The following is a 26,415-nucleotide window of genomic DNA, read 5'->3' on the forward strand; positions in this document are numbered from 1 at the left end:
AGAATTCCTTTGTGTGGGGTGAAGCAGAGGACAGGAGCTACTGAACTGTTGAGAAGGGGCAGATGATGGGAAGATGATGAACAGATAACCTGATGAAGAATGCTGTGGCTGTGTGCTCACTGCTGCCTCAAAGCCAGTTGTCTTGCAGTTCTTTGCAAGTACCCATTTTAACATCAAGGTTCTCTCTCTGGCTCATACAATGCTTCTTGGTACAGCTGTGTTCCTCCACGTTCATGACAGCTGGGAGTTGAGGGAGGTATTCAGGACTTTGTGTTATCTGCCACTGATGTGTCCTCTGGTATCCTCCCAAGACAATCTCTGTTGTGCTCCTCTGGGAGGAGAAGCAGGAGTATGGCTGGTGAGAGAGCTGAACTTGCATTCCAGGAGTACCTCCTGATGCAGGCAGTGTGCACTGGGAATGCAGTGTGCACTGCAGGGAGCCATCCCATGGGGAACTGCCAGGCTGCCTGTGTGGGCTGCAGTGCTGTGGAGCATCCTCCCAGTGTACTGCAGGCTCTTCATTACTCCCTACTTGAGCACTGATGATGGGGCAGAGCAGTGCAGCAGTGTTTGATGGTTGGCTGTTGATGTTTCTTGAGTTCAGTAAAATGTTTAAGCCATTGAGAAATAATACAACTTGTAAAAGGTGTGTATATTTTTTTATGTCCTCCAGCCTTGCAGTAAGAGCACAGTGTCCCAGTCATGGAATAGCAAGGTCTATGGCTGTGCATTGCACTAAGCTGATCTTTCTACCCTATTTCATTACCCTTTCTCCTCTTCCATTTTTTCTCCAAATCAATGAACTTTCCTTTGGTTCAACTCGTCTATAAAACTCAACTAACATTTTAGCATTAACATGTATTTCTTAGTAGCTTCTAGCATTTGTCAATCTCTCATCTGTTCCCCAAAAACTAAACAAAGCTCTTAAAGCTCAAGCAGCAGAGAATTTCTCAGAACTATTGTAGAAATTCTGACCATGTTGATGTCTCTGGTCTGGGGAAAACAATTTGCTAAGTGAGAGGAGGCCTATTTTTTCAAGATTCCGGTGTTTCAGCAGCTCTGTTTTAGTATTCAGTTTCTTTCCATTGTGATCATTTAGGTCTTTTAGTACTTTGGGGAAAAATGCTGCTTGTACCCTTGAACTCACAGGCTTGGTTGATATTTGAAGAATGGAGATACTTGATATCAAAATATTTGAAGCAAATTGTACCTTACCTACCCTGATTTCTAAAATCCCCTTTTCCAGGAAAATGTTGTTTATCAGCATGAAGCTCTGCCTGGTTTTTTGGTTGTCTAGGGCTACACCATTTTTCTATCCTAACAGTTGTCCTGAAGCAGTAGTATGCTGAGTAAAGCTGGTTGTTTAGGTCTGTGTGTAAGTAAACACTTTATTTCCTACTCTACTCAATGTCCCTCTGGTACTGCCCTGGCTATTTTCCAACTCATCTACACTATCTAGGAGCGCCAGTGCCAGGGCACATTTATTGCCTTTTAGTATTAATGACTACCAGGATTATAAAGGTTTCCTCCTGAGAACAAACTGTGATGGTTCACAAAAGCTGTATTAATTAGTGAATGATAAAGTGTGGAAATTTTAGTTTGATCCCAGAGCCTCCAGTGTGGTGTTCTTGTAGTTATCAACAATAAATTGCAATAAAGCATCCAAGGTGAAGAGCTGTGTGATGGGTACAACAACAACAAAAAGGAACACTTAACCCCCCTCCTAGTATTGCCTAGAGGTGCTAGTTAAGAGGGAACCAGTTTAAGCTGGCATGAAGTGAATGCCCTGCTTTGCAAAAGACACTTCCATTAAGTGGCAAAATTATCCCTTAAAATGTATATTTAAGCTTATACAAAATCTGTAGCAGACAGCATTAGCTGACCTCCTAATAACATGTTAACACTGTGTATAAAGGTTAAGAAATTTAGCAGCAGGTAAGAAAAATTGATATGGCTACAAGGGAGCTTTTGGAAGACCTAACCTTAATAAAGGGAGACCAGAAGGAGTAGTCATAAATCAAGGAATAAAACCACTATGTCCTAGATGATGGAGCATGTTCACAAAGCTAGTAGATGTCTCTGGGTGCAGGTTGGACAAATGGGAGTAGGATGGTGAGGATAAGCCTAAGGAATAAGGGTCAGTTTGTCTGCTGAGTAGAAATTGTTTGAAAGGTGGAAATCTAACCCTGCTGAAGTCCAGAAGAACGTATTCATAGCTAGCAGTAGAAAGAAGGAAGCTAAAAAGTCCAAGGAGAATTTGCAGAACATGTGGACAGAAAAGTGTCTTAAAAAGAAGAAAAATCTAGGAGACATGGATGGCTAAAATCATCAGCCACAATGCCATGATTACAATAAGTATGTTACTGAGAACTTGAATAACCTCTTTGCATAAGTGTCATTATTAGTCTAATTTGTGATATCTTGATTCTATTACCTTTCTGGCAATAATGATGAAATATGGAAAAAATGACATATTAGGAAATTATGTAGAGCATGGTTAATAGTGTGGAAGCATGCTGAGTCGCCTGGATTAGGTATTAGCTTGGCTTTCTGAAAAGGTTTAGCAGTACTGGTAAAAAAAATACAGGTGTGTATTTGAGTAAAGAAATGGAAACCAGAGTGACTAGCATGTTTTAAACACTTCAGCAAAGATTCAGGAAATCAAAAGCAAGGAGCTTTTAAATCTAATTTTCATAAACTTCATGAAATTGTAATTTCATAGTTCTTAGAGTTGTAGTACTTATTCTCCAGAGAGAAATATTCTGCTGTTTTCTTTTGAAAGCATGGATAATTTCTCTGAAGCAAAGATAGATGGCTCATGTTTGACATACACTTACATATAGATGCAGTCTTTTTTAAGAGGTCACTGATTAAGGTGGTTGACTTGGTGTTCCAGAGCAACCTTACGTGGCATGACCCAGATAGTAACTCTCATGCCCAGCCCTTTCTTTGATGTTATTCTTTGTGGCAGGAGGAATCAGGTGAGGCATGGAGAATGTTTTTAGCCTTTGCAGTCTACAGCCCAGCATGTTAGTACAAACTGATGTTACCAGTGGTCTGTGTTCTTGCTGTTGATTTTAAATTAGGACTTGCTGAGGAGGGGCTTTGCTTTCTGTCTAGCCCTGACAACCCTGCCTGGCATAAGGCTGGCAGAACATGAGGGGTGCATCACTCCAGCCGAGTCAACCACAGAATGTGAGTCAGTGTCCAGAGGGAAAGCACCATCATAAACCTTAAAATGATTAAATAACAGGAGGTTGGTTAGAAAAATAGATTATTTTTTATTGGTCACTGTAGTATAAATAAAGTAGAATTCTTAATTTCTTTTCATTTTTTTATAGTGTGGGCAATTAATATCATTTGCCAAGAGACCAGAAGGACATGAGTTGTTTTTAAAAAGATCACGGTGTAAGTGGCTAATTCAGCCTAAGGGGAAGCACTGCTGTCGATAAAATAATATTGCTAATGGGCACCAAAACTGCAAATAAAGGAGAGTTGTAAGTATGTATTATAAAGGAAAATGTTTATAACAAATGCATCCCAGAATATTTAAAATTAGCTGTTAGCTCAACAAAATACTCTAGGTAGTATTGTGATAAGTCAGGAAAGCATGCCTATTAACACGGACATGGAGTTTTAAAATTAACAAAATAACAGCATGAGGAGTGGGTTGAAAATCATACTAAAACCTGGGGGATATATTATTTTGAGTATGTGTATCTGCCTCTTGCTTTGTCATTTGCTTGTTTGCCTCTATCTTGATTTTAGTGCTCAGCAGTGGCAGCTCCACTTTGAAAGATAACACTGAACATAGAGGAAGGAGGACTGCATGACAGTTTATACTATTGACAACAGAGGACATTTTGAAAAGTATTCAAAGCAAGACTCCTAGGGTTTTGCATTCCTTTTATATTGTAAAACCAGAAAAACGGTGCACTGAATGAAACTCAGAAGTAATTGGGATTTAGATGCCTTTGACATGTTCTGTAATTGCAGCTGATTGCTGCAAATTATTATTGAGGCCAGAGCCCAGAAATATTTAGAAACTGATAAGCGTTGAGTTGTAGTACAAATATTTAAAAATAAAACTAAGAACACTAAGTTTCTTGCTTTTATGTTAAGCCAGGCTCTATGAAAAGGTGATTTAAAGGTAACCTAGGGGCAGGTAATTTTGTTACGTGTGCTGTGGGTTTTCTTTACTCACGTTCTGAAACTGCAGCTGGTGGTCACTGTGACATCGAGTGATGCACCGTGGCTCTCGTTTTCTTTTCTGAGTGCCGTGCTCAGCCATTTCTGCTGCTCGGTGTGTTCATCTTCCTTTCTGTCTGTTTTGTCTTATATGGGAAGGGAAGGATTTGATGGCAGAAGTTCTACGCTTTCAGATACTGTTGTTTGGGTTACTTTGTGGCACTTTCCATCTGTCTGCAGCCCAAGCTGCCAGGTTCTTCCCAAATCCTGATAGCATCTACCTGTGGTTGTGTAGGTTGGAGGGTTTGTATCTCAGACACGAGGACTGTGTGATGGCAGGCGTTGTGGAAATGGTAGCTACAAATCTGGTGTCCCTTCAGGCTGTTACCCTTGTCTTACTTTCTAGCTCAGATTAAAAGTTGTGTAAGAGGTGGCTGACAGCAGCTGAGCCCGAGTTACTCAGAGGCAACAGTGCTGCCAGTCTGGCAAAGGGCTGAGGCTTTGAGGCTGCTGGGACAGACGGGAGATCCTGTCGACCCTGAAGGTAACAGCCTTGGCTCCCCTGGGAATCTGCAACAGCCCCACAGTTACAACCGTTTATTGCAATTAAAATAATTATGTTAACGGGGGTAGATATTTTAATAGTGCTGACAGGTCAAAACATGAGTTTCCTCATAGAAATTCATACCTAAGAGTTGGGCGTTTCAAGGTATGAAGCTTCTGTGAGTCTTCACTTTGTGCATGATTCGGTTACCAGCTGTCCTGAGGACATAAGTGGTTTGCTTTAAGTCTAAAGCAGTCTTCATTTTACATCTAGACTTAAGGAAGTTGGTGAAAAACCACACTGTGTACACTTTATGTATTACTAGCACTTTGTCAGACAACTGTCTTAGATAATTCTGCTTCTTAAATTTCTATTCTTACATGCCTCCTGGGTTTCTTAAGACATAATGGACAAAAAGTTACTACTAATTCTGAAATGATTTAAAAGAACCCTCTAATTCTGTGCTAATTGGGTTAAAGTTGTAGAACTCTTTGTTTGGGATCATGAATTCATCTGTAGAATGACTTTGATCCAGCCATGTGACTGCTACCTTTCACAGAAATCTTTGTCAGCTGCTAGAAATGTTTCTGTGTTATGATTGTTTTGCCCAAGTCTCTGAGATATGGTGTATTTCTTTCTGGATATCTGATATTTTTATAAATTATTTTAAAATTTCACTTGTGCTGCTGATAGATTAATGAACAGATATTACCTTAGAGCAGAACAAGCATGCAGTTACTTATTTCCAGCTGACAGGGAAGCGTGCTCTGCATTGCAGAATGACTTGAGTTGGCTTCACCTTCAAAGTTTGCTTATCTTGATCCTTAAAAAAACCTCATGCTCACATAATGCTGCTGCCTGTCAAATACCAAATGCTTACTGAGTAGTACTCAAATGTTTCTGCACCAGTTTGTCGCTGCTGGATGTTTTGAAAAGCATAAAATGTGTGTCTTTGCACTGTAGTTTTTTTCTTGTACTTCTTTAGGGTCCAGTAAATAAAATATATTATGAAATAAGTTAAGTTTGTAAGGCTAGGTTTTCAAAAAAAAGGTGTCTGCAATATTTGAAAGCTACTGAGAAACTACAAAGAAATATTTAGCTGTTGCTATGGTTCAGTAAAATTGTTGGAAAATGAAAGATAAAATGGTGAATCCCTGAGTATAAATGAGTTTTATTTGAGATACAGGTTGGATCACCAGTGACTAGAGAAAAAAACTACTGTTTCTAAAATTAAATCTGAAAAAAGACAGAAATGTCCTTGTAGTAGGTCTCACATAATGCATGGAAGAGGGTAAATATTTGGGATTCTTTGGTATTGTGGGGCTTAGTTTTGGGGTTTTTTGTTGTTTGGGTTTTTTTTTTTTTTTTGAAGAGAAGATTGAGGAATTGTAACCTTGGTAATGCACCTTGCTTTAGAAAAGTGGGTTTTATTCAACCTGAGTTTTTTTTATTATTGCCTTTTTATTCAAGTGACAGATGTGGGTGAAAGTGATTTTGTGGTATAATCAACATCCTCCCTGTGTTAATGCTGTTAATATTCACACTTGGATAGTACGTGAGAAATGTGGCAGAATTGACACCAGAGGGACGTTTCTAGTAAGAAAACAAGGGATTAAAATGCATTTACTTCTTTTCTTATAGTGGAGTGAAATAGGACTTTCATTCAACTTATCCTCTAACAGAAAGTGTTGAAAACAGCTTGTTATTGTGCATTATATGAATAAAGCTAAATAAAGCTGACAGCTTCTTAACTACTGATATATACAACTCTATGCTCATGTGTACTGAACACTTCACTACACTGAGAATGCTTTTAGTTTAACATAGTAGGATATAGGCTTTCATCTGAAGTTAAATGCTGCCATGCTTAGACATTTAATTTTGTCTGCTGGAAGTGTTTGTGCACAGATAAAGTGTGGGAGCTAGAGTCAGATCTGCAGTGGTAATTCTCTGTTTAATGGGGAGGGTAAGGGCTTAGGGGAGGATTTTAAGAACAAGATGTACCCACCCCCAGTACCTGATAATACCCCTGTATCTTTAAGAGCTTCCCCCACTGGAAGAGGTGGTTTTCCCTGGAAAAAGTTGCCAGATACTCTACAAAAGAATTAATCCCTTCAAGTATATTTAGCAGAGCTCAGATGTTTTACTTCAGGATGGGCTGACTCTTCCTGAAAGTGTGTTTCTCTCTGTGGGTTGTAAATGGATTATATGGAATTAGCTCAGGTGTCAGTATCTACATTTGTAGATCTGTCCAGGTGCTTAGATCAATCCTACTGCTATGTTGCTGCTCTTTCCTATTTTTTAAAGGCAAAATATCTACAAAATTCCAGGAGTTTGTTGTAGGAATGAAAATTCAGGCTCCTTTTCACAGGAGTTAGACTCATGGCATTTCTTTTCTAGTTGCTTGCCTTCTGTCTGGGCCGCCCTCCTAGGAGGGAGATGTAATTTTGATCCAGAAGTGAACGAAGACACTGAATTAAATTTTACCACTTCAATGGCTGTGCAACCTCTTAGTGTTAGATCAGAAGGTGAGCATGGTGAACATTGCTATCTGAACTTCTTTTGCTTACATCCTTTCTGTAATTGTGAGCCTCCGTGATTGTAGTGGCCAGCAAGTGCCTCAGGCCAGACCAACATCGGGATGTAAATCCTTACCGATATTCCTGGAGAGGGGTTGTGCTTCCGAATATGTGCCTCTCTAGCATTTCCCATGGCAGAGTTGGATCAAGCCCTCTGATCAACCTGCTCGGTCTTTTTGTTAGGGCTCTTAACTCCACTTGTGCTTTCTGTAGGACACCTTTGTGCTTAGCACAAGTAGAATGGGCAAGTGTATTCTGTAGCATGCTCCAAAGGGTGGCTCCCAGTGCCTGAACTGGGCATGTTGATGCCACCCACTGCAGCTCATCTCTGCCTGCTTCTTCCAGTGGAAAAAAACCCAAACTACTGAAATTTCTCTGAAGTGAACTTACCCCAGTGTATCCAGAAGCCATGGAGATGCATACTTGCAGTGAGGAGCCGTGAAGCACACTAGAGTCTACTACTAAAGTGTAATCTTTGCAATTACTTTTCACCTTTGTCACCTACACTTTATATGAGAATTGTAATTACACAGTCCAGGGCTAAGGAAGGAAATGAGGAGGATTTTCTGTTCATGGTTTAAAAGTCTTGGATGTGTTAGAGACTGAGATGCATCAGCAGGCAAGAGAATTCTGGAGTAATTTTAGTTTCCTCTTTATGTCAGCTAGAATGAAGCTAGAATGAAAGATACCTGTGCTGTGGTGTCTTTGTTTTCGCGGCGTGTGGTCCCAGCAGTTTCAGTCAGGGTTTGCATCCGACCAAAAGAAGGATGAGCAAGTCAACTGCACTTGATTTTAGGCAGTAGAAATGTACGGTGTTGTCACTGCATGTGAGTTAACTGCCAACAATGGCTACCAGTGACAATTTCAAATGTTTTCAGTACCTGTTTTTAAGGCCAATCTGCTTGTTTGCATATTGCTGTCACAGCTTGATTTGTCTTACTTGCTCTTCACATGTCCTAAGTTTGTAGACTGGAGCCCATTTTTTATTCATTTTTTGAGTCAGTGAACTGGGCTTTCATTTGATGTCTTTCCTGGACTATTTTCGGTTTCTAAAGTAGATTCTGTGCTATTTTTTCCTGCATTGTTTTCAAAATAATTTTCTTTTTCTCTTCTATCTCCTATTATTTTTCATTGCATGGTACAGCATGCTTTTCTTGCTAAATTTTATGCTTTTTTTCTAACATCAGTGCTGCTTTTGTTAGCCTTTCTGCTGTTCCTTAGCAGAATATATTATTAATATATTATAATATAATAGCTTAAAAAGTCCCCAAAATTCCTAGGCACTTAATAGCCAGAGAATGAAATGGGGGCGTGTGAAAGATTAAGCTATCTCCTGTCTGCTAAAGGACTGCTGAAGAACAGCTCTCCAGCAATTTTGTTTACTTTGATCTGGCCTTTAATTCCAGCTTCAGGAGTTACGCTGATGGCAATGAAAATGATTTTTTTAATCTCAGTTTCATATACAGTGAGAAGGTTACTGATGGTAGTGTGAGCATTAGAAAGCAAAGCATAATCAGATTGAACTGCAGACAAGGAAAGATTGTAGAATAAAATGTGGGAGGAGAGAGTGCTCAAGGTGGTGCTATGGGTTTAGGAAAGAGTGTTTGGGAATCTGCTTCTCAGGAAATGACTGGGGCTGTTGGTTGACAGCCACTGAACATGAGCCAGCTGTGTGCCCAGGTGGCCAAGAAGGGCAGTGGCATCTTGGCCTGTATCAGCACTAGTGTGGCCAGTGGGACCCGGGCAATGACTGTCCCCCTGTACTCAGCACTGGTGAGGCCATGCCTCCAATTCTGTGTTCTGTTTTGGGCCCCTCAGTACAAAAAAGACACTGAGGTGCTAGAGTGTGTCCAGAGAAGGGCAACAGAGCTGGTGAAGGGTCTGGAGCACAAGTCTGGTGAAGAGCAGCTGAGGGAACTGGGATTTTTTATTCTGGAGAAAAAGAGGCTTGGGGGACCTTATCACTCCACAACTGCCTGAAAGGAGGTGGTAGCCAGTTGGAAGTTGGTCTGTTTTCCCAGTTAACAAACAATAGAGGAAGAATAAATGGTCTCAAGTTGTGCTGACAAGGTTTAGTTTGGATATTAGGAAAATTTCTTCATGGAAAGGGTTGTCAAGCACTGGAACAGACTGCCCAGGGAAGTGGTGGAGTCACCATTCATGGACATACTTAAGATGTGGAGATGAGGCACTTGGGAACATGGTTTACTGGTGGGACTTGGCAGCGCTGGATTGGACTGATACAACAAGGTCAGGATGCAACGCAGCTCTGCTAGCAAGGTCTGTTATGCTGGTGATGCAACTTACTAAAAGAACTGGGGGTAGAAAAAGCATTTTGGTCCCAGTTCAGAGCACTTTCCATATTGGTCATGATTCGTTTGCAAGCAGCAGTGAAAGAGGTGGTGTGCTGGGTTCCTTGCATGGGAATGTGTAGGAGGGGGTTTACCAGCAGGATAAAAATCTTACCTTTGCTGGCTAATGTTAGAGTGACCCGTGCTCTGAATAGTCCAGGTAAAAGGAGAGTCTTCTAATACGTATTTGTACAGACAAGAAAGATAAATGTTCTCAGATATTTGTGTGAAAATGATCTAGCTGGTGAGCATCCAGATTTCAAAGTACTTTCCTAGGATAACAATGTCATTTAAATGTGAGCGTCGTTTGTTTGTTTGTAATGCCTGCCAACAGTCTTTCTAGGAACAGGATATAAAACTGCTACTTGATGACTTGTTCATTCTGTTTTGATCTGTGGTTTAATTACAGCATGTTTAATTGCTCTTTTCATTCACTCAGGAGGCAGAGCAGTTTCATTTTTTCCCCTTTCCTGTGCTTTTTTTTTTTTTTTTTTGGAGGCACACAGTTTGGTAGGATAATACTCATCAAATGACTCAGAAAATAAGATATTTAGATTGTCTTTTCAAACAGGAACAACTGCTCTTTTTCTCATGAGGTCACATGATTCCTATTTATTATTTTTATGCCAAACTTACTGTGTGAAGATGAGGATCCTTAGTGCCACAATTTTTTTATCAGAGGTTTGCTGAATTTTCTTGCCTGGGTTCAAATTAGGGAGTTTTGTCTTTCCATTTATTCATCATGCCAAGTTCATATCAAGCCTGCCGTTTTTCTCTGATCTGTAAACTTCTGTGAATAACTAAAAGGATCTCACATTTTCCTTATACTGAGTTGAGATAAGAAACCAGTTAGATAGTTATTCAAGAAGAATATTTATGTTATCACAAACCATTGCTGGTTCCAAAGGGGAGATGCTGTTCCCTTTCTTTTCCTCAGTGTTTGCTAGTTCTTTATTGAAACAGATGAGGGACTTCTCCTTGTTTGAAACTAATGTAGAAGACAAGATGTTTGCTGTCTCAGACTGCTCGTGGAACTTCAGATTTCACACAGAAATTAAGGAGAATATTAAAGATGCTGGAAATGTGGTCACATGCCTGTTGGGGACTCTTGTGCCTTTCGTAAGGGATGCAGCTGACTGGTTTTAAGCAAATTTATGCCTAAGGACCTGTCTGTAAAGGGAATTAACTGCATGGTTCGTGTGATGGGCTAAGTGGTAAATTATCATAGAATGGTTTGGGTTGGAAGGGACCCTAAAGATCATTCCAACCACCCTGCTTTGGGCCAGGACACCTTCCACTAGACCACACTCCTCCAAGCCCCATCCAGCCTGGCCTTGAACACTTGCAGGGGTGGGGCATCCACTGCTTCTCTGTGCAGCCTGTTCCACAGTGGCCACATACTGGCTCTTTACTGATGTCTAAGGAGATGCTCTTGCCTTTGTCTGTGCCTCCAGGACAGCTCCCTCCAGCACTCACAGCAGAGCAATTTGAACAGGATGGAAACAGTGTCCTATGTGCCATTAAACTCCGTGCGGGGTGCCAGTAGCTAATCCACATCAGCTGCATGCAGGTTGCTGGGAGCTACCTTCCCTTAGCAGAAAGGAGGTGGGAGATCATTAATGATCTCATCAATCTCAGCTGTCCTCTTGCTCAGGGTGGTGTTATTTGACAGTGCAGTCATAGCGTGCAGAGGTAATTTTGGTCAAGGCAGAAGGATGAAAAAGAACGTATGGTTAATGGAAATATTTGCCATGTATGTCTTATGAGTCATTTTATTTCCTCCACTTGCCAAAACAAGTTAGCATGGAAAATGGTTTACTAGTGTAACTGGGAGGACCTGTTTCTGTTCGTGGAGCATGAAAACTACCAGGGGGCTTTGCATCCCAGAGTTTTATTTTTTTGTCCCTTCACCCCAGGTCCCCCCAGCACTAAGAGTTCAGTGTTCTCTTCCTGGGTCCCAGAAGGAGGACAGTAGGCACAGGCTTTGTCATCAATCCACATCAGTACCAGGTGCTCTGTGTACATCATGGTTCTAGTCCTCCTCTCTGTGTCCTGCACTCCAGATCTGCTTTTTTGCCAAGGTGTTTTTTGTTTATAATAATTTTCAAAATAACATATTCCCCCATCCTCCTTCTGGACTCAGGACTTTGTAATATTTTCTGTTTTCATCGGCTGTTTCAGGGTTTTTTAGGTGAGTTGTAAGCCTTTTTGTTTTGGCAGAAAAAATAAGTAGGGGTGAAATGAGGTTATGGTTACATGAGAGGTTGTCTTTAATCTGTGGTAGTGTAGGTGTTTGAAAGTTACAGCTTTTCTAGCCTGCTGAGGGGGTTTTCACATGTTTGTATGTTTTCTCTTCCATTTCAATTATTCTGATGTTCCCGAATTTATTAGACGTGTGACTGGTGTATAGGATGCTCCCTGAAATGCTGGGGCAGACGGAATAGTGTTCAAGGGACACTTGTGTGAGGCACAGATGACAGCCTCCCCTCCAGGGAAGTGTAGGGTTTAACAAATGGGCTGAACTCCACCAGAAGCCTTATAATTGTTTATGGTGACTCGTTCTTCCTGGCTTATGACTTCTTCCTATGAAAAGTATGTATTTTTGAATATCTAGCAGAATGCACCATGCTTTAATTATAGCCAATTCTTTGAAATATTTGTACAGCACTTTTGTAAAAGAAGAACTGCTGTTAGCCCTGTGCACAGTCCTGGTGTTTTCTCTACTGCTTAAGCATATTCTGAGAAGGTTTTAGAGAACTCCTGTATTACTTTCCAGGAGATCAAAGTTTCATAAAAGTTTGAGAATATAATTCATATTTTGAGGTTTTTTTTAATATGTTCCATCACGCTTTTTTGACCAGAACCTTACACACAATGGCAATTATACAAGAAGGATGCTGTGTGTTGTTCCTTCCCTTATGTGAAATTTTTACAAATGTGGAACATTGTTATTCAAGTTCCTGAAATGAGGGATGCAGGTCCCACATGAATGGAGATGAAATTTTGCAAAGGAGATAGTAGTCTACTATTGTTATTTGCTGAAACCAGCTGGCAACACAAGCCAAAATAATTATATTTACGCTCATTCTCTTTGGTGTTATGTTCTTTCTCTGACATGTAGGATAGAACAGTGTTGTAAAAGTGATCCTTACTGATGTCTCAATTCAGTCAGGAATTCTCTCTGTGCTCTGAACAAAAGTAAGTTAATTTATAGTTATGCATGTTCAATGCATTTCTGAGAGGACTGAAGTTTTAGTTGTGTTTACTGGTGCAATTTTACTCCCTGCCAGCTAAGTGCTTTGGGAGAGATTTGCCACCACTCTTTAGCCTTCCAAGGCCATCTCCTTAGCTGGTGTTTTTGGACAAGTCAGGTGCACATCCTGTGTTGTTTACAGGATTACTTTGGATTACTTTGGATTTAATACAGTTTGATTCTCAGTCCTGTAGGCTTCTGCTCCTGTGGTTATTGGGGCATGTGGCTGGTCAGGCTGCACCGCACACACTCCCTAGAGAGCAAACTAGACATCAGTTTTCTTCTCCAAGCCTCCTGCCTCCTTCATTACACCAGGTGTGTAACTGTAGGATTCCTCTCAGCGAAGGGAAGAGGTGAAAAGCCATCCTAGAAATCCAGTCAGTAATATTGCATAATACATGAAAAGCATCTTGAAAGGGTAGTAAATAGAGAATGGATATAAAGTGTTCAGTGGAATTTGTAATCACATCAATGCACCATGAAGATCCTAGAAATGAGCTGAAATGCTGAAACTGAGACAAGTGATGTTTCTGTAGATACTAACACAACTCACAGTAGTGCTGATCCAAGAGCATGCATATTCTCCAATTTTAAAAATTTTTCATGTTCTGCATTTTTTTCTCACACTAAAGCTCTAGCAGAGATTTTTGTGGTGACTGGGAATTTGATTATTTGAAACAAATCACCTGTGCTTCTTTAAACTAGGATTCCTATCACTACATACCCCTAAAAAGGTCTGATTAAAAACAAACAAAAAAGGATGCTGAACAAAAGCTGTCATTCAGCAAGATTTTGAATACTCTGGCTCAGTTCCATGTCACACAAACACAAGCAGAGATTTAATTGTATGATTTAGTATAGATAGAATTGCTCATGTGTATAAAGTGCTTTGTGATTAATTTTGTTAGTGCCAGCTGCTTGGCACTTATTGGGGTTAAGACCTTTGATCTCGTTCCTTTTAAAATAGGTGTTAGTTCAAAATCATGAAAAGCATCAGTTTTCAGGAAAAGCAAGGAAAGGTATATTCAATATGTAATGGAAGTATTATTGCAAATGGAATGAAAAAGAATAAGCCAGGACTTGTTGCTTATGAATTATCTAGACTGAAAAGAGATCTCTTTGAGGATACCAGGCTGGTACTTTTTATTTTTATTTTTTCAAGGAGTTTGTGTATGAAATTTCTTTATTTCTGAAGCAATACAAGCATTTTTATCAAACTGATTTTTGGCAAGTCAGTATGTTCACCTGAAAGTTGAGGCGTTTGATTGAAAGACAAGGAAAAGTTGGGTGAATTCAAGTTAGGTATTGAAAAGATTCACACAGGTAATATATAAATGAGTAAAAGAGCAAGCCTCCCAGTGGTATCTAGTTTAAAACAAACACATTTGGTGTCCCAGCTGTTTATCCTGTGTCAAGTAATGCTACTGGACCAGCAGAGAAGTCATAATCATAAATTATGAGAATAAAAATTACTGAGTTTAAAGCTTTCAGTGTATGTGTGCATGAAGTACTGAAAATGCTTTTAGAATATAAAATTGTATACAAAGAATAGGGAAATAAAAATACTTGAAAAGTTAATTTTTGAAGTTTTTATCAGCAAATTACAGATAAGAAAGCTGATGTTACTGGGCATGTAGAATTTCATTAATAATTATCAATTACATATTTCTTAGAAGCTATGCTACTCATTAACTTATAAAATCAATGTTCTGCAAATTTGCCACTTGGTGGTGCCAAATTGATTTATAAATCACAGACGTGAGCTGAGACAAGCTGTTGAAGCTGTTTCTGAGGCGTGTACGCTAAGAGATACATAAATTTTCTTGGAAAACCTTGATTTTGTGACAAAACTGGTGCAGCTCTACTCAGCAGCATTTCTGGCAACCATTTCTCAAGCCCCCATATCTTAAGTACCTCTGTCCTTCTAGTACAAGAGAGTGTAAGTGTGTAGCAAAGATACATCTGTGAGAACAGAGTTTCAGGAACATTTCTTCCATACCGTGCACCTGGCGAAAAAGAGTTTGGATCCAGTGATATTCCAGGCATGGTGCAGAATATGGCTTTGGGGTTTCTGGAGGCAGCTGCAGGTGTGCTGCTTGCAGTATTGTTTTTGCAGGTGTTTGACTGGAGTAGTTCCTGTACAGTTGTGGTTCTAACACTGCCAGAATTTCCACAGGTTTATCACTGAGCTCTGTATCCTGGAATTGAAGGGTGATGATTATCCTGAATGTAAATCTAAACAAAAAGATTCATGATTAAATTAACTTTCCTTTATCTCTCAGTTGCAGGGCAGCTCTTCAGCAGCCTTGAAGTTTCTGTTTTATTAAAATGTCTTAATTTGTCACAGTATTTCAGTGTTATCAGTGTTTAGCATTGAAGACTATTTGCACCAGACTTAACAACTTCTTTTTTTTTATTTTTCTCTCTCTCAATACTACAGTCCCAAAAGAATTGGTGGAGCTTCACTTGAAACTGATGAGAAAGATTGGGAAGTCTGTCACAGCAGACAGATGGGAAAAATACTTGATCAAGGTACAATGTGCATGTTGTATTATTCTGCAGTGCTGCAATATGGTTGTGATGAACAGTGTGAGCAAGCCCTAGTATGGGCTGCAGGAGCCTTGGGCTGTGCCAGCATCAACACGCATACATCAGATCCCAGCTTAACTTGCAGTCTGCGGGCTTCTGGGAAAAAGGTCTCTGAAAATAGGCACCATCTTCTGCATGTGAGAAAGTGTCCACCCTCATAATTGGCAGGAAAATACTTTCTTGACTATTAAGATCCTAAATAAAGAAGATTTAGTAGCCTGCTAATGGGTTAAATTGAGCAGAGATTTATACAGTAGCACTTCATTGTATATCACTTGTCTGAATATTATTTAATTACTGTGATTTGGCTGATATTCACACAGGAACCATACAGAGGTCTTGTAGCATGTGTTAATAATAAAATAAAGTATTTTAGTGATTTATATCTGCTCAGAATGGCACAGCTAAGATGAAAATGTAATTATGCATCAGTAAAAATAGAGCATCCCATTGTTTTACATAATTCTATCTTGGTATTTTAATTGCGGCTGTGTCTTTGTTGACATTTTACGTACAAATAGTTTCCAGTTTAAATAATTTACACTGCTTCAAAAAATAAAAATACATGGATAGTCAAAATTAATAGGTTACCATTTCCCCTCTGGTTATGTTCCATGTGTCTTTTAATCCACAGAGTTGTAATCTTATTATTGTCTGTACAGCCATGATCACATCTTGCTTAGAAATACAGCATCATAGTAATAGTAACCATACAAATAATGGCACTTGGCAAATCCAGCTACAGGTCTCCCCCTTAAATGCTGTCTATAAGCTCTACAGAGGTATGAATTCGTCTTGAGGTTTGTGTACCCTTTAAGATGGTGATGTTTTTAGGGCTGGGAATGTCTTGAGGAATAACCTGCTAAAGGTTAATTTATTTGTTAATTCTGACCCATTAACCAACTGTAAAGCATTGATGATAATTTTTAAAAATAGTAATGTAATAATTTATGTAATATGTGTGTAGTTTGTGTATTACCAAGTACTGTGGTTACTGAATTGTGTTAAATTCCTTAATAAACCCAAAAACCATTGTAGCAAACTGAGAAAACCCAACTCTGGCTCATGAACTTATGTACCCCACTGGAGCCACTTACCAGTTGTGTGGTAAGCAAGAAAGCAGGGTGATAAAACAAGTGTGAGGGAGTAGTTTGGAAAATCTTCTTCAAAGCAGTTTGGAAATTCTTCTTGAAGGAAGCAGTAAGGAAACCCTCCCTCACACCCCTGTTAAGACCAAGTAAGTGTTAATAAATTCTACTTCATTTAACAGTCTCCAGAGGTAACTTGAAGCTTATTCTGGCCAGTGGTTCAAAGGAACCTTGAAGAACAAAGGAATTTGAATATAACTAATTAGAAAGGTATGCTAATATTGTCCCCAATTCAAAGGGGTATGATTAATTTAGAAAGGCAAGAAAGAGTGTTGGCAAAAAAGGCAAAAAAGCCAGGAAAAAATGAAAAGGTGTGGAACCTCTGAGAGCATTTTTCCTTGATGCCTGTAATATTGTTCCACATATTACTGGTGACATTCTAAGAGGCAAAGTTGACCTGTTTTTCCTTTGTTAGAAACTACTGATGTGTTGCTTTGATAAAACAGGGTTTGATATATTCTAGATGTTCTTATTTAGACAGAAACTGTAGTGGAGGACATTCAGACTTACATGCTCTTAATATTTATGCATGTATGTATTATTATATTTTGTTTATATACCGACTAATTATAAAATGTGCCTCACTTGACTGTTGTGCATATAAAGAATATCATAAAAATTGTTTCTGAGCTGTGGCTAGTATTTTGACAGCTGGATATATTTTGGGATAGGAAGTGAACATGGTAGTTGAGAGTTCTTTCCCTTCCCTCTTCTGGAGGTGAACCACCCAGGTTGGATCCACCGGCATGTGCAATAGTTTTTTATGGAAGAAAATGGCTGTAGGTCTCTGTGGGTCTGACTTTCATCCTCTGCACAGGGAATGTCTTGTGGTCATGTGTGGCTGAGGTAAAGAAATGCCAGGTCCTAAGCCTTCCAACAACCAAGAGGGAGTGTCCAGCTTAGCTGATCTTGAGAAACTATTGTCAAACATAACTTACATTTCTATACAGAGAAGATTTCTCTGCATTGCTCCATATGAAACCTTCAACCCAAAATCAGCACATTCTGAATACGTTTCTGATTGTTAGAATTCAGGTGTTCGTAATCTCACCTAAGGAGACTCCTCTGTCAAGGAGACTCTTCTTTCATGTTCCCGTTTTCCTCTTTTAAAGTGAACATTTGGCATGGTAATATTGTTGGATGCCATCATAACTGCTTTGGAATTATTTAAGAGAGATGTTTCAGCATTTCTTGCCGGGTGGGAAGGTGCTGACCACTCTTAGCATGCAAGAGCCAGGAGTTTCTGCAAGCAGCAGCTTTGTGATCTGTGAGTGTGAAGCATCCTCTCTGCGAAGGCAGAGACTGAGATTTCAGCAGAGCCTGGATCAATGAGATGTGTAGTTCAGGGTTGTGACAGCCCTTGTCAGGAGAAAGCACAATTATCTGGTTTTTAATTGTTGAAATGTAGTCATTTCAGTTTGAACAGATGCTTCATCGGCTCTGATGTCTCGAAGCTTTTGCTTTGACAGTCACACACTTCGTAACACATGAAGCTTCTCGTTATTGCTCTCACACTTAATGACTAAGTAATGAACAGCGACTGGCATATGCCTTAGCAAGGGTTTTGATACACAGTTTTCCAGTGTTCTTCATATTACATGGTTGAAAAGGAGAGAGAAAGTAGAATAGCTTCATTTTGTGAGAGGGCAGCGATTGTCTCCTGCTGTGAGCTTTGGCTTGGCATCAGAGAAGTCCCTGTGTAATATTCTTTAACCTCAGATCAGGAAAAACTGCTCTTCAGCAGGATCCCTTGTGACCAGAGTGCCCTTCACTGGTTTCTGTAGGTCACAGCTTAAAGTCAAAGTATGCTTTATGGTGTGGCTGAGCTGACCTAACTGCAGGCTTACCATTGTGCCACCTGAGAAATTGTGTCAGTACTAGGGCTAGTGGAGGGTTGGTAGTGTGGCTGTGGGAACAGGGGAAGGGTAGCAGCCCCTTTGCTTGGTTGGAGCCCAGGTGGAGTTTTACATTTTGAATCAGTTAATCTGTACTTCTGGTGGATGAAATTTAGGATTGTTTTTGCTGCTGTTTTCAGAGAAAGCTGCATTCAGATGTGATTGGCAGGTTTCTAAGTAGCTTGGTAACTGTATTTTTTGTTTAATAATAATTTGTTGACTGGGAGACTGCACTGTTCTGATTGAGTGCAGCCTTATAGACTGAAGGGCAGCAGCACCTCATGCACTGATTTAACAGTTGTGATTCAGCAGTGGCACTGCAAAATAGTTCCAGCTGGAGGTGTAGCTGTGATCAGCTTTTGCCTCCTCATGGATATTTCCACTGGAATAGCCTCACTGACTGGAGATCCCACCATGTGTCCTCAGATGATGAGCAGCTTGTCTCTTCATGACAGTTGACTTAAGCACGTATGAGTTGTTTAGGAGGAGAGGGAATTTCTTCTTCACCTTTATTATTCGAGTTCATGCTGATTCAGTCTATTTCTCCTCTACTGCTGCTTTTTCTGGTGGTAGGATTTTTCCCCCTGTATTGGTGTGGTTGAATTTATTCCCTTTAAATAAATTGAAATTGGCTATATTTAAAATAGTTTAAAATATTTGTCAAGCAGCTTGAAGCTCAAGATATTTTGTAAAGAGTAATAATTTCACAGTGTGGAATGAGTAGCAGTTGCGTTTGTTATCTGCAGTACAGTTGTAGGACTTAGAGGGCCCCAAGAGACCCTGGCAACTTGTCTGCTAAGTGCTGCAAGGAGATAGAATAGGAAGTCATGTCTGCTTGAGAGAATTTATATTCTAAATAGACAGAAATAGAAAAATGTGAGATACGTGCACAGCAAAGACAATAATACCTTCCCATTCCAGAATCATGCTACCTAATTTAGGATGTTTAGAGAATGTGCTGGTGATCGGGAACTTGATGATTTCCTCTTCCATAAAAATTCAACAGTGCTTGCTAATGTGCCTCAGTTTTACTTTTTGGTTTTTTTGTAATACTTTCTGACTGCAATCCCAAAGAGATCGTGTGTAATTAATTACTGTAATAAGGTACTATTAATAAAAAAGTTTAAAGTTGCTTTTTTCTCTTAACCTTAGAAATATGCTTATTTTGTTTGTAACAGATATGTCAAGAATTCAACAGCACTTGGGCTTGGGAGATGGAAAAAAAGGGATACCTAGAAATGAGTGTTGAATGCAAACTGGGGATTCTGAAGGTACGCATTCATCAGCTAAGGTTCTAAATTACTGCTTCCTCACTCACTTTAAGTTCTTGCAAACTTTGCTTGACTGAACCATCAGCTCTATATATATTAAATATAGAGCTGATCTTGGAACAGACATAATATTATTCATTGTAGTGGGATGGACCTAAACTGCATGTAACACTTTGTTTGCATATTTTTCACACTTTGTGTGAAAATAGTCTCATGCTTACTGCTTTGTCAAGAGCTCTTTGCCTGTGTAATACACACTTTGAAATGTGTTTGTTACCTTGCTGAATTCCGAAGGCAAAATGGGACTTCATCTTTTTGTGGTCTTGACAAAATTGTCTGGGTTGGTTCCAAGTTATGTATGGGTTCTATTGTAGAATGAGATAATTTGTGCTATGTAATGAAATTTGAGAATAAGCTTTCTAAGCTAGCCAAGTTAAAAAAAAACCAAAACCAACCCTTGTCTCTCATTTAAAAACAACATGGTCTGGAAAAAACTTGTAGCTGCAGCTGACACACAGATCCAACAGAGAGAGGCCTAAAACCAAGTTTCAAATCACACTGAAATGAAATGAGCTGATTTTTTTATTTCTGTTTATATTTTTGATATCTTACCAGTCTTTTTACTTTTTCAGTATCTCTGCGAATGTCAGTTTGATGACAATCTAAAGTTTAAGAATATCATTAACGAGGAGGATGCTGATGCCATGCGTCTGCAGCCCATTGGTCGGGACAAGGACGGCCTCATGTACTGGTATCAGCTGGATCAGGAGCATAATGTCAGGATGTACATAGAAGAACAGGATGACCAGGATGGATCCACATGGAAGTGCATTGTTAGGTATTCTTTTTTTTTATTTTGTGCGGTTTTTAGCTGTTTGTGACTTGGGCTCAGAAATGTATTTAAATAAGTCTTCGTTTCTCACACAGTAGGATTCATGACAGTGGGATTTTCTGCATTGACATCTATGTTCTAGTGAAAAATCATGTACAGAAATAACTCGGAGATTTGTTGGTAGCAACCATCACATAATTTTTTTCCTGCTAGTTCAAGCTGCAATGAATATATAGACAGGGTAGCCAGAGAAGACTGTCTTAAGGGTGATGGCTCCATATTCCTTACTGGCCAGCTAAATGCCTTAGAAAATAGAATATTCTTGCTTCCTTAACTTGAGCTTTGTTAGGAAAGCTCCAAGTGGACAGATTTGTTCTTGGGGAAATTATATTGCAATTACTCCTGTTGGAAGGAAGCCAGAGGAGGCCAAGGAGATGCTCAGAGGGCTGGAGTGCCTCTCCTGTGAAGACACACTGAGAGACTTGTGATTGTCCAGCCAGGAGAAGAAAAGAATCTAGGAAGAACTCAGAGCCCTTTCTAGTATCTAAAGGGGCTCAGGAACAGGGGAGAGGAATTTATTAGAGAGGCGTGTAGTGACAGGACAAGAGGGAATGGCTTCAAACTGACAGAGAGCAGAAGACTTTTATTACAGAAGAGTTATGTGAGAGTGGTGATGCAGCAGCACAGGTTGCTCAGAGAAGCTGTGGCTGTCCCATTGCAGGAAGTCTTCAAGGTCACATTTGATAAGGCTTTGAGCAACTTGGTGTTGTAGATGTCTGTGCCCATGGCTGGGAAGTTGGAAGGGATTGGTCTTTGAAGGTCCCTTCCAACACAAGCTATCTGCAGGTTTTTTACACTGCCATGACTTCAGTAACTGAGAGGAGTCATACAGAAGTGTTTAATCCAGTATCAACAGGCCATAAAATGATAAGCATCACTACGAGTTACGTGTGTACAGCTGTTGTGGAGGAATAAAGTAAATATGTTCAGACAAACAGATTAAGAGCTGATCCATGCACCATCCATCTCTTCCATTCATTATAGACTCCAAAATTCATTGCTAAGGGAAGAACAAACCAGGGTTCTGCTGGGAAGGTTCTAACACTCCACACTCACAGCCGAAAGCCACAGTAATGCATTAAGAAATTTGAAATGGTTTTAAAACTCGTGAGACTCCATATATTGTGATTGTTGCAGGCTTCCTTTCTTTCTGTAAACCTGGGAAAAACAAATTGCTGAACATTGACTTTGGAAAACAGATGTGAGAGCCTTATTATTCTAGTTCATTAAGAAAGCAATGACTGTTCAGTCATGGCTCAAATTCTTTATAAATTAAGGTGGGTTTTTTTAATAGTTGGATGTGCAGTTTAAATAAGGAGTTACAGTGCACTGAGACTCACTCTCAGACACATGTGCACCAATGATTTTGCTGTCATAACTTGAGTTGATGGAGTTTTCTCGACAACTTGGTATTGTTTGTTGCATGTGCTAAGGATAAGCATTTGCAAAAAATTTGCTGTCTGCTTTTGCAGATTTCACTCAAATGATATGGTTGCTTCTTTGGTGCATGAGCTGAGAGCTGTAGTTTATTCACTGCTGAGAGAAAAAAAAATAGCAAAGAATAATCAGTGATGGTTAACGAGAGGGTAATAAATAACAGAATAATAGTAGCAGCTTGGATCCAGACCCAACAGGAGTTGAGTTGAGATAGATAAATAGATAAGGTCCTTCCAAAAGCAATATTTTTAATTTGGTATGGATAAATTGAAATGTTTCTGACTCAAAGGTGCAGCCACTGGTGGGACAAGCATTTCAGTTTGCTTGTGTTTTCACTATATAACTCTATAAGGTTTTCAGGGTAATTAATTTAAGCAGATAATGTTTGTTTACTCTTTATGAATCCCTTTGGGGTAAGTAAGTGGCTTATCAGACAATGTATTTTTCTCTTCTAGAAACCGCAATGAGCTTGCCGAGACCCTTGAGCTCTTGAAAGCGCAGATTGATCCTGCTCTGTTGAAAAACAACAATTCTCAGCAGGAGAATTCATCACGTGAAAGTCCAAGCATAGAAGATGAAGACACCAAAAAGGGTGAAGAAGCAGCTACACAAGGTTTTCTGCCTTCTTTTCTCAAAGTTTAAGTGTTTTGCTGTGGCAATGTTAGAATTTTCAGCCTCACTAAAAAAGCAAATCCAGTAAATATTGAATACTTTGAAATTCTGAATATATTTGTAGGTTTTTCAATGCATATCTAATCTCAAACACTTATTTATAGGAAGACAGCTGTGTAAAAAATGTTTTCTCAGTAACTTTTTTTTTCCTGTACATTTTGTATAATATTGTAAATGCTCATTATTGTATGTTTTTGTGGAGCATTGAACCACTGCCAAACTTCTCCTGTTTTAGCAACATTAAAATTTGAAAAAGAAAAGAAATCTGCTTGTGCAATGCTGTGATTGAAATCAAGACTGTATTGGGTGTGGTGTTTATTCTTGCTTTTGAGTTAGAATCAGAAAAATATAGGTTATCTCCTCAAATGTTTCACAGTTTGACACAGTATTTTAAGAAGACATGAGCTTAAGTGAAAACAATTTAAAATGCTAAAACATTGTTGAAGTGAGGCTGTCCTTATCTGCCTCCATTATATTGTTGTTATTAAAATCACAGAATTATTTAGGTTGGAAAAGATCTCCAAGATCAAAGCCAAGAACCTTTTACCTTCCTTATTATCATGCCATTGCACGTATTTAGTAACTTGCCTGACTTGTTGGTTTGTGCATTGGTTTTGCTAAGTATCAGTCAGCCTGAAGTATTTGACTTTATAATAATCTGGTCTTCTTTCAGATCATGAAAAACTAGAAGCTTGTTATCCCAAGTAATTTTACCCCAGTTTTACTACCTGGGTTTATTATTTTGTTAAAATACAGGAAAATATTTTTACAATCAGAAGCGGAAGTATTCCAGTGTGTTAGTAGGTGTTTCTGCAAATGTGTGGAAGTTACTTGGATATGTGGAATTAGCCAAGGCTTGTCTAGGTTTTGAGTATGAGAGAGAAGGAATTACTATTCTATTCTTTTTTGCAACAAGCAGTGTAGAACAGAAGAAATATTTAGGTAAAATTGGAGTTGTTGTCGAAGTACTAAGAGATGATTGTAGAAATGATAGTAAATTGTGACAAAACCCAGCAGAATTATCTTTCAGTCTAAGGCATTTCCAGTATCTTACTCTGCATGTAAGTGCCAACACAACCTGCATAGTTACCAACACTGCAGAATTAATTCCATGTACTGATTTTGCTTTTGTCTCAGTCAAGCCAACTTAAATCGTCCGATTGAGACCTCTTCTTCAGATACTATTTTGCTTTACGTTGAATTCAGGAGCAGCCATTTGAAAACATTTTAAATGTTCCTACGGTAGATAATTCCCCAAATCCTGTGGCACATTCACCTGGTTCAGTACTTGCATTAGGCATTGGTGTAAAATCACCTCTAGGCACTAGTTTCAGAATCATAGAGTAGTTTGGGTTGGAAGGCATCTTTAAAGACCATCTTTTAGTCCAACCTCCCTGTGATGAGCAGAGACATCTCCTACTGGATCGGTTTGTGCAGCCCCCATTCAGTCTGACCTTCAGCACTTCCAGGGATGGAGCAGCCACAACTTTGCTGGGCAACCTGTGCTTCGCCACCCTCACAGTAAAGATTTTTTTCCAAATTATCTAATCTGAATCTCCCTTCTCTTAGTTTAAAGCCCTTCCCCTTATCCTGTCACTCCATGCCCTTGTCAAAAGTGTTGTAAGACCCTTTAAGTGCTGGAAGATATTATAAGGTCTTTCCAGATCCTTCTCCAGGCTGTCTCTCAGCCTGTCTCCATAGCAGAGGTGCTCTAGCCCTAAGAGCATCTTCATGGCCTCATTACTACAGGTCCGTGTCCCATGTATGTAATGAATAATGAAATTATTTACATTTGCGGTGATTTGAGTGCTGTCAATGTATTCACAGGACATTCCTTAGAGCCTTTCAGTTGAGAAACTGAAAGTAGTATCTCCTCCTTGTAGTCCAGGGATTGCACTGAAGGCCCTACTAGGATGTAAGTAAAACGTGCTGGAAGACCTGGCCCTTGTTGGCTTTGGCTGTCTTCCATGTATCATTAAATTAGTACATGCAAATACATGGTAATATAACCCATTGCTTCCATGTTTACAGGCCTGACTGATTGACTCTAGTAGTGTTAGGAGAGCTCATGTGTTGACTGAGTCTTTTCATGTATATGTGAAAGGTTTTGTGATTAGTTCAGGGAGTTAAACTATAGAACATTTGCTGATTTTTCGTATGGAGAGGTTTTGGAATTGTGGTGATCCTTAATGAAGTTTAGGAGAAAGCTGTAGGTGATGGGAATAAATGGCTGAGCAAAGTTTAGACAGACAGAAATAAAGGGAAAGTGGAAGAATTTGGACACAGAGAAAATACCTCATTCTCACTGTTACAGACAGATAACTTTGCAGAGGCAGTTATAGGGGCTCTGAATGGGCATCACTTCTATGAAGGGGGAAAAACCAGCCTTGAGCCTTCAAAATGTGTGCCTCTAAAGCACCTTACCACTTCTGGAGCCTTAGAGATGCATCTTTACTGATAGTCAGATTTATCTGGATACATGCCTTGTATTTGAAAATAGAAGATCTGTGAATTCCTCCTCACTGTTCTTTTCTAAAATGCTTAATTTCTTTGATGTAATTGTTAGCTGTCACGTCCTTTCCTTTGTATATTTTTTAACCACATTCTAGAGCTCTCATCATGCAAAAAAAAAACAAAAAAAAAACAAAACTGCATTAGCTCAGTTGGAGAGGAGTGAGGTAGAAGGAAAAAAAATTCATCTTTTTGTTTGCAGTTGTGGCACGCCTGCAAAAGCATCTTCCGGGTGGCAGGAGCTGTTGTTCTGGTATATACAGTGCTATTGTTTTGCTTCTTCTAATTACTTCTGTTTCTGGCTGACACAGAGTGGTTGGCAAAATACAAAAACCTGAAGTATCAAGAGGCTGTGTTAAAATAAATAACAAGCTGAAGTGCATAGTGACAAAATAGCTATATGGTTTATTCTAAATGCTGGAACTGTACTTCAAGCCCTAATGATCTAAATCTGAGTTAGCAAAGTGGAATAACCTGATTCTTTAAGCTCTCCAGGTTTCCTGGGATATGCTACTATTCACTGCTTATTTTAAAACTGCAGATGAAGTGAGTGTAGAATATTGTCTGCATGTAGGAGATGTAGTCATTGCCTGGAGAACCTGGATGAATTTTGCTGTAAGCCATAATGCTGAATGGCTTTTCCCTGAACTGTTGAAATACAATAGTTATGTGTATCTTGAAATAAAAACATGTACAAAGAGGAGACTCATTTCTCTAAGGAATTTCTCTTGAAGGCCGTGGAATCTTACACTATGTTCTGTTTTCTGAAATAACCCAGAGACTCAAGTGAGATTTCATGCCTCTGCCTAGGTTTTATGTATCTTCTGGAAGTATTGTGGTAATACTGAAGAAGGGACTGAGATGTGTATTGAAAGAAGGATAAATCTAGAGTTCTGCTGCTGGCTTCTGAAATTTAGGTTTATCTTGATATATAACTAGACTGAACAGTGGTTCTATAGCTAAAAATTGTCAGCCCACTTGTTTATTGACAGTGTTAGACAAGCCAGATTGCTAATTCAGTGGGAAAAGAGTCCTTTGTGTGAGACTTGGGCTGTTGGGTTTTTTAGGTATGCCTCTGTTTTGAT

General features: G+C 39.3%; 1 protein-coding gene across 1 annotated transcript in view; it reads left to right on the top strand.

Annotated features, from left to right (window-relative positions):
* Window positions 1–26,415, top strand: part of RSF1 (remodeling and spacing factor 1) — a 60,612-nt gene that overhangs the window by 9,528 nt on the left and 24,669 nt on the right. Inside the window, exons 2-5 of the mRNA XM_041461944.1 lie at window positions 15,356–15,447; window positions 19,726–19,818; window positions 20,451–20,656; window positions 22,603–22,760. Of these exons, the coding sequence (XP_041317878.1) occupies window positions 15,356–15,447; window positions 19,726–19,818; window positions 20,451–20,656; window positions 22,603–22,760 (549 nt within the window). The remainder of the gene's footprint in view (window positions 1–15,355; window positions 15,448–19,725; window positions 19,819–20,450; window positions 20,657–22,602; window positions 22,761–26,415) is intronic.

The sequence above is a fragment of the Pyrgilauda ruficollis genome, unplaced genomic scaffold (assembly GCF_017590135.1).
Source record: "Pyrgilauda ruficollis isolate IOZ18807 unplaced genomic scaffold, ASM1759013v1 scaffold158, whole genome shotgun sequence".
Lineage (NCBI taxonomy): Eukaryota > Metazoa > Chordata > Aves > Passeriformes > Passeridae > Pyrgilauda > Pyrgilauda ruficollis.